The sequence below is a fragment of the Micropterus salmoides genome, unplaced genomic scaffold, assembly GCF_014851395.1.
Source record: "Micropterus salmoides isolate LMB-PRFRI ecotype aquatic unplaced genomic scaffold, ASM1485139v1 Ms_hic_scaffold_2081, whole genome shotgun sequence".
In the NCBI taxonomy this organism is placed as follows: domain Eukaryota; kingdom Metazoa; phylum Chordata; class Actinopteri; order Centrarchiformes; family Centrarchidae; genus Micropterus; species Micropterus salmoides.
In genome coordinates this window covers 927-9612 of record NW_024041242.1, presented here as the reverse complement: position 1 = coordinate 9612, position 8686 = coordinate 927, and the positions used below count along the sequence as shown (strand labels likewise).

The 8686-nt window shown below is 42.6% G+C and overlaps 2 protein-coding genes across 2 annotated transcripts; both read right to left on the bottom strand.

Moving 5' to 3' along the window:
• mapk12a (mitogen-activated protein kinase 12a) lies at positions 1–5229 on the bottom strand. The gene is made up of 13 exons (XM_038734878.1): positions 4797–5229; positions 4580–4706; positions 3633–3762; positions 3293–3351; positions 3041–3152; positions 2907–2936; positions 2727–2774; positions 2389–2503; positions 1669–1740; positions 1426–1505; positions 1214–1292; positions 958–1131; positions 1–818 (listed from the first exon to the last, which is right to left on the bottom strand). Exons 2-13 carry the CDS (start codon positions 4696–4698, stop codon positions 751–753), a joined length of 1086 nt encoding a protein of 361 aa, XP_038590806.1. The 5' UTR covers positions 4699–4706; positions 4797–5229; the 3' UTR covers positions 1–750.
• A 163-nt stretch (positions 5230–5392) lies between these two features.
• LOC119915354 (protein adenylyltransferase SelO-1, mitochondrial-like) lies at positions 5393–7932 on the bottom strand (the record flags this gene model as incomplete). The annotated part of the gene is given in 3 exon segments (XM_038734877.1): positions 5393–7088; positions 7323–7479; positions 7747–7932. Coding segments are annotated over 3 exon segments (559 nt in total), but the record flags the coding sequence as incomplete, so codon positions are not given.
• Positions 7933–8686: the final 754 nt, after the last annotated feature.

Sequence of the window (8686 nt, the reverse complement as noted above, 5' to 3'; positions counted from 1 at the left end):
TTTTTTGAAAGAGAATCTTTAATAATACAAACTCAGGAGTGATGTTAGACACATCAATTCACAAATCAACATAGACATCATGTTTTGTGCTACTTTCTGATTCAAAAACAATGTAAATGGAAATAACTAACATCTGCTTTTGGTTTGAAATTAAGATGTGAATGTTGCACAACCTGCTATGGGATGGGATGGAGTGTTTTTTGCTCTTGTTTTGCCGTTATCTTAAGGCCACTGGGAGAAATTACAAAGTCAAAGCACATATGCAGACTACACACACACGCATACATGCTTCCACTACAAGCAATGTCCTGGATCTACTGCCTGCAAAAGATGCTGATACAAATGACTCAAATGAAACATCCTTAATAAACACTGAATTTCACCAGGATTTGTCAAGAATTTCAGTATTAGTTTGACTACAATATATTTATAGTAAAACAAAAAAATTGAATTGCCATTTCTTGATTCATACTTTATACCAAGTGCTGTATTTGGTAAAAAAAAATTCTCCTACTATGTACCACTCATTTATTATTACCTGACTTAAAGCAACTGAGTTGACAATGTCTGATGCAAAGACCCACAACTGGAAGTTCCAAAACACAGCAGCTTGCACTTAAGAGATTTGTGAACTGCATCCGCTGGCATTCATTAGGCTTTGTCATCAAAGAGTTTTCTCAGTTGAGATCAAGATAAAAAGGCATGTTAGTTTGTTCTGGTCCCCACACTGCATAGCCGACTCTTGGTGTCTCATAGTGAGGTTTCCTTGGATTCTGGCACAACAGGTTTGAAGGTCAAGATCTCTGTGAAGGTGTGACCTAAAGAAAGAAGACACAGCAGGACATAGATCAATAAAACACAACTCATATGGTCCTCCTCCTTTCCCTTCATCTCTTTTTTTCTTATTTGCTTCCTTGCAGCATAATGAGCTACCCCCCTCCCCCAATTCATCCTCACGTTTCCACTGCTCCAGGGACAGGTCTGCGTTGTCTAGAGAGTGGTCGTACAGCTGTGCTTCCGTCTCCTCATCTGGTTCTCTGAACTCAGAGAAGTAAGGCAGCGTGAGGGCCTCCGCAGCGGTTACCCTGCTCTGCGGGTCCAGCAGTAACATGCGCTCAAGCACAGACACGGCTGAGGAAAGAGCAGAGACAGGAAATCAAGTCTCACTGTCAAACTGAAAAGACAACAAATTAAGAGGCCAAGCACATCCTACCTTGTGGATTAGTTGCGGGAAACATCCCCTGAAGGTCTTTCTTTTCCACCTTTGGAAGACTTTTGATGTAGCGTTTGGCCTGAGAGATTAAATGAATACATTTAATGTGGCACAAACCTTGTAACTCCTAAAACTCAGGGGATTTGGGCCTTGGGGGCACGATTGGGTCCTACAACAAAATCAGGGAGTGTATCTTTAAGTTCTGAACTCACATCCTCAGAATCTAGTTTTAATATAAATTCCTGAGTTGGTGTTCCTGTGACCTTCATGATCTCAGTCAGCTGATCTAGGTCTGAGGACAGGGGTCAAGGGTCAAATGTGAAAAGTTGGATACACAAGATAATTCTTTCAAGGAGGACAGAGAAAAGTGACATTTTACCATGATCATGCAACAAAGTATATGCCTTGTTTAACTCTATGAATGTATGCGAGGTGCCAGTGAGGTGAAAGGATACGGTCGCTGCCTTTAAAAAGAGGTCTTCCTTTCAGCATCTCTGCCATGATGCAGCCCACAGACCAAATGTCCACTGAGGAAGAAGCAGGGAAAAAAACACCTTTCAGATTTTATGTTACCATCTTAAGGGATTTAAAATGACAGGACATTGTGGGCCAGTGATCAGCAGCAAAACATGCATGCATTCCCCTGCAAAGCGCCTGCAATATAAGTTAATGTGTTAAAAGATCACCACCTAGTGGCTTACACTTATTATGACCATCTGACTCAATTGAACAAAAGTGTCCTCTATTTATGAGGTGTATTTCTACAATGTATCTACAATGAAGCTAAAGTGGAGTTGTTAGCTGCTTTGTAGACTCGTTATTCACAATCATACAGAGAAATCTGTCAAGAGGGATAAATACTAATGTATCTGCATTTCTATGTAGCACCAATAGACCAGGATGTGCTGCAAACACAAGGCATGTGCAAGAAATATTTGAAGTAACAAGACCATGCCTGTTCCCTGGAGGTTGTAAAGGTCTCTGGAAAATGAAGTCAACCACTAGCTGAAGCAGCAGCCCACAGTTGTGGGCAAGCGAGAACACAAAAGCAATGAATTCATGCTATATCTTAAAATAAGAGGAATCAGTGCTAATGTGGAGCACTGAACATGACACACGGATGAAAGATGACAGTGTGTAAGAGTGCCTTTTTCCTTTAATTAGCTCTTCATTACCAGTCTGAGTGTAGTGCATCCAGCTCAGGATGACCTCTGGGGCTCTGTACCAGCGAGTCACCACATACCCCGTCATCTCACTGTCTGTCTGCCGCGCCAAACCAAAGTCCAGAATCTGTCAGAGCATGAAGTCAAGAATGTAAATCTTACTCGTACTGAGGTCACAGGTCTGGTAAAAAGTAGGGATTTTCTGAAAAATGTAGAACTGGCAGTGAAATTCTGGGCAATGCATCAATGACATTATATAGATTGTCCATTTTAAATTGTAACTCCATAAATTATATTTCTTTAATGAAGACACATGATGGGTTGTGTTTGTTTGGGTTGTACATATGTACCTTTAGCTCACAGTCTGGGTTGATGGCAATATTTCCTGGTTTGAGGTCCTGCAAAAAAGTATATAAAAAGACCAACTTTCTGTAGCAAACAAGGAAGAGAAAAACTAAAATGTGTGAACACAGTCTTTATCTCACACATAGGCTACATGCTGGAAACAAACACAACACATTTTAACTTACCCTGTGAATTATACCAGCAGAATGAATATACTGTAATAAAAGAATATAACAGGGTGTTAATCAATAGTACAATTAAAATCCAGCAGTAAAGTAATAAAGTGTTTACAATGTGTGAACAATGTACAGTTCTCCACCTTAAGCCCTTTAAGTATCTGATAAACCAAATACTGAATTTTTTCTTGTGAGAGCGTCTGCATCTTCATCAGCTTCCCCAAATCGGCCCCCATGAACGGCATCACCAGATAACTTGAAGAGGAAGGAAACATTATGAGCAAGATTCTTTCCAAGGGGATGCAACTTTGAAATAAGTTGTCTAAAGCTGCACACAGGTTAAATGTAGGTTAACATTGCCCTGCGGCAGTAGCAGAAGCATAAAGTGCACTTACAAATCATGGAATTTGTCCACAGAGAGGTCCGCAGTAAACACATCTAATAGGCCAATCACCTACAGACAGAAATACAATACAATATATTACACAGGTACGTAGGCTACTGTACATAGATGAACGGTACAATCCTTTAGTTTATTTTCAACAAAGAAATGCTCCTCTTTCTATATAAATTAGTCAGAACTGTAAAATTCAGTGGTGGAAAGTAACTAAATGGATAAGCCTTTTTAAAGATGCCCAGGAGGAAATTCCCAATTTAACCAGGAGTATGTAAAGTAGGACATACATATGTAAGAATGGAATCCACAACTAAGCAGCCATTATAGACTGTGCTTACATTTTCATGTTTCATGTGTTTGAGAAGCCTCAGCTCCCTGTAGGCCCGCTTGGCGAAGAGTTCAGACTGGAAAGGTCTGTATAGCTTCTTGATGGCCACTTTGGAGTCTGTTCTGGAATCCAGTGCGGAGCTGAGGGCAAGAAATAAACAAGATTGCATATGATAAATTATATATTATGTTCCAAAGAACAATAGCTCATCTGTAACGTATGGCCAGTGTGAGGAAATACAAATCCAACCTATCAACTTCCCTGTGATCAGGGAGGAGAAAATAAATCTGATCTGAGTATAGATTTAACTATTTTGCCTTCTGACCAAGAATGTTCACTACAAGCCCAAACCTGTGTTTACACGCGTGCGCGCGGACACACACACACACACACACACACACACACACACACCTCGTCTCTCCTCTTCCCTCATCTGCTACTAGCAGTGACCTGACTGTAGCAGGCGGCTCCGTCTGCAGCCATATCTGACCACAATTTGTCAAAGTTGTTCATGTGTTATTAAGTTGCACTAAGTCGGTCAGAGCAGTTTATAGGCCGCCCACAGAGTTAATCATTGAAAACAAAGGGGCCGCATGCGGCGAGACGCACAACGGTGCTTTAAAAAGCTGCTTTTCATCGTTGTGCATCACTGTAAACACGCACCCCATTCACCTCTAAACCATCCATGCGCTCTTCTTAAATCAATACTTTTAGAGACGACAAAAGGTGACAGGATGGTCGTAATGAAGCGAGGGTGCAAGTGTCTCCATCATATAAGGAAGTGAAAGAGCATGTGTTCGGCGCAGCGTAGATACTTTTCTTTTGTTTGGTCGTGGCACAGTGCGACTGCTTGTATGGCACCATCTGTTCCGTCGTTTTCTTTGTTACCGTGTTCTACATAAACCAGCAGTGCGATCGGTGATTTAGCTTCTTCCTGTTTTGGCAGAATTCACTTACCACACCGTCCCGTACGCCCCGGTCCCCACCTGCCTCAGATCCCGGTACCGGCTCGGTACTTCCCATGATGTTTTGTTGACTTCTTGGCGGTAGTAGCCGGGTCTGACTCGATTAGACATCCTATTTACTAAAAATCAAATAGAAGAAGTCTGTGAGAGGTTCGTCTTTTGCTGTTTTGTCTCTTCCGTCGCTACACACCCATTGTCCCGGATCCCACCTATGCGCTTGCCCGCGATCGTTGCGCAGCTCTGTGCGTGTCAGGCGCTCAGGGCGCACCCTGAGGTCACCAAAAGCCACTCCCGAGTCCTGCTGAAGGCCTACAATTAAAGGTAAATAAGAGACTGGAATGTGAGTAATATGAGACAGGGCTAACAACACGACTTTGATTGGCGTTGATATCAACCTGAAAGTCGGTAATATTCCCTGGCCTGCTTAAATGGCACTTAACGCTCACTGTAGGCTAATTCTCAGTGCTGTGCACTTAATGCTTTGTGCAGGAGTGGGGAAACAAATATTAGAGACTTGCTAGGACATGAATATTACTGACGCCCTGGTGTGCAGACACACAGCTACGTGGAAATACAAGACCGTGTCATGCTGCCAGAAACAGAACAAGAAAAGTTGGAAGCAAACAAACTGGAAATTTCAGATTGCAACTTGGTCTATATGACATTTATATAAATAGAAAGTTTAAACATTTGCCTGCATCAGTGTGGAGTATTCTAATGACAACATCAAGTAAAATGTTATGAAACACAGAAATGATGTTGGAGTTCAGTCCTACAATGAAAAGCCACAAAATAAAAGCCACAATATTGACTGCTCAGTTTATTAGGACATATTAAGGCTATAACTGAGGGAGAGCTCAACCATATATTTCATATTTCTTAGGGAAACATACAACTCTGATAGGCTACATAATCTAATTTCCATTTATGTCCTTTTTCATGTGGAAGTCCAGTTTTAATACATGAAATGACAACAAATCTCAATTAATTTACCAAACAAACAAGAATGATCCTGGTTCAAACAGAGCAAGTGATGATCACTTCACACAGATTCATGAATGGTGAATGGGTTTTCCCCCTTCAACAAAACCATACTTGATAGCATCTCATTTGTGGCGCAATCTACTTCCCCTTAGAAGTTTGACTCACAGCCCAACCAAAACAGTCAAATCTAACCTGCAGTTTCCACTTTTCCTTATCTCGACATTTACTGTAGTTTTGTTTAGATGCTTTCTGAACATATTTAGTAGCAAAAAGTGGTAAGTGATGTTTGTGGCTCTGTGCATATAAAGTGATGCTATGACAGTGGCAAAAGGCAATGTTTTCTATTACAGGAGAATATATATTGTGCGTGTTTTTCTATTGCGGCTTATTGGATCAAGAGCAATCACTCTCCCAAATACATACCCCCGAACAACCTCTCTTTCTCCCAATCACTCACTCACTCTCACACAGAAATATTTGGTATAAGTTGAGGTGACACCCCACTGTTTGTCAGAGTCAGACAGGTCACTGTAGGACTTGTTGTCTGAGTCATCATTAGTAGCTAGCTGAACACCAAGCAGGCAGGGAACAAGACAAACAATTTTTTATGTCTTTGGTTGCATGCCAGATATTTCATAAACGGGTCCCCGCCCTGAACTTAATGCGTCTTGCATTCAGGAGCATCTACAAAAATTCTACCGTAAAAAAATGTTACCATGGATTTATGGGTGACCTAGGCAACCCCTCGTTTGAAGCACAAATGCCCTCTGCAGGAATGCATGAGGAACACAGCTCATATGATGTCTGATTTCTTTATATGTTAAACACTGATATCTTTCAATGTTGATTTGTATAGCTATGGAAGAAAATAATCACATTAAAGCCCTTTCCCAGCATCATATTTGTAATTCTATGTATTTGTATCCGGCTGCTCCCAAGAACAGTTCCTGACTCGAGCCAGCGACCTCGGGTACGGGAGGCGGACCCGCTGACGAGGAGGCTAAAAACCCACAAGCGCTAGCGCCGGTCGCCAGTGCGTCTCTTAAGGTGTCGTGGAGTGAGGTTTACTCACTGCACGGCTTCCGTCACATTTTTATACCACCAAACTCAACTTATTCCCTGTCTGCTTTGGTACAGCTAGGTGGCCTGTGGGGTGCGGTGCCTCATTCTAACTTCCCTGACGCTGCCTGCCAAAGTAAGAGAGAAAGTTTTACAGTGACTGGATACAAAAAAATAAGAAAAATAAACTCTCTCATCATTTTAGGCAGAAAAGCTAACGATCAAGGAAGTTATTATGAAGATCACGTGACACAGATTTCACGGGCCCAAGCCGGGGGCTTGCTGTCATAGGGGACAGGATTTCTGGCTGTAGATGTAGACGCCGCCTCTTGCTGTTGCTCCTCTCCTTCGTCCCTCTCTGCCTGTCCGGTGCCCTCGCCTCCACCCACCCATGCAGGAAGCTCCAGACCTGGCTGTGAAGAAAAAGGCTTCTGCAGAACCTTGAGCACCCGCTGGACCTGCGGGGGAATTCAGTGTAACTTAACTGCATTCAAATCTTCATTTTGCTGCTTTGTAATCACACCTAATGCAAAAAGTGAGTGCTACAGAAACACTTTTTCTGGTAACATTTGAATTTTCTCTGTCTAAACTAAAACAAGAGTATTGTAAATTGACACTATTGTGGGAAAGCACGAGGTGAACATGGTTTTCAAACAAAATGACAAGACCATCACAGTGGATCCAGGCCTGACCTCAGAAAAGTCTCCATTCTCAGCCGCCTCAATTGCATTCTGGGCAATGTAGTTCCTGAGTATCACACGGGGGTTGGTGCTGTCCATCACCCTCACCCTCTCCTCCTGCACGGCCTGCACATCACTCTGGCCTTCCAGCTCAAGGGCCAGACGCTTCCTGCGGCAGTGCCAACACAAAACATTCAGTCAGAGAGTTACAGTAAGGGAGCAATGGCAGACTCAACATTCCATTTCCTCCTTTTTCTCTCTGTCCACCCACTTTATCAGTCACCCCCCCCAATTACCATCCACCCAAAAAAAAAGTCTCTTATCCGGTCCATGCAGTTCCCCCTCTGCTCTTGTTTTATCTGCAAGCTCATTATTTCCTTCACATATCTTATCTTCCTCCCTCTATCCGGCTATTTATTTTCCCCCCATACCTCACCTATAGCGTGTGATCCAGCCGGTCCACTCCTCGGCCTGTTTGGTTTTCAGCTCTTCCTGGCTAATCTCCATCAGGTCTTTCAGTTTGCTGAGTCTGTCTAACTGCCTCGCAATTGTCCCCCTGTCTGAGATCATCTGGAACAGCGCTGGGTTGCTCTGAGCCATAGAGAGCAGCATCGCCAGCTCACTGTCAACCGGAGACAGAAAACACAACAATTTTAATTTTCTTTGGCATGCTAGAGAAAGCAGAGGACTGGGGCTGCCAGCGCAGGCAATGTTAGATACTTCATGGGTAATCTGAGGTAACGAGATAGACAAAACAAAGACATGATTATCTTTACGCAGCGTTCTGTTCCACTGACTACATTTACAGGCATAAAATAAAGATCAAGTTAAACAGGAAGTATAGCTTCCTACAAAGTACTGTATGCAAGAGATCATGACATTTTGTTTTTTCTCAGTTGCCAAATCACGACAGTGGCATAACGACTAGAGAAACACAAGATGGCGCAAGACATTCCTTCTCCAATGACTTTCCATTTGTGGCAGTCAGGTTACAGGTAGTTACTCTCAAAAAGTAAAACAGCTCTAGCAGGGTTGAGGATCGTTACCATTTACATTACATTAGTAACATTAGAACGCTCACAATTAATCTGGAAACCTTAACACACAATTTAAAAAAAGCAAATTAATCATAATACCATAATACCAGGCCAAATTACTGAAAGCTCTGGCAAACGCATTTAAGTTGTGTGCACGTCTTGCAGTGATGAACTGCCTGCAGCCAGGGCAAGTCTGTGAACAAAGCGACAACAACTAAGCTAACCAATGTAATTGCTAAATTGATCACCATGAACTGCAGGCACATCACTATTGTTGAGCACCAAGGGCTTCAAGGCATTATCCAGATCGCCTCACCCATCTTACAAGCCACCTTCGAG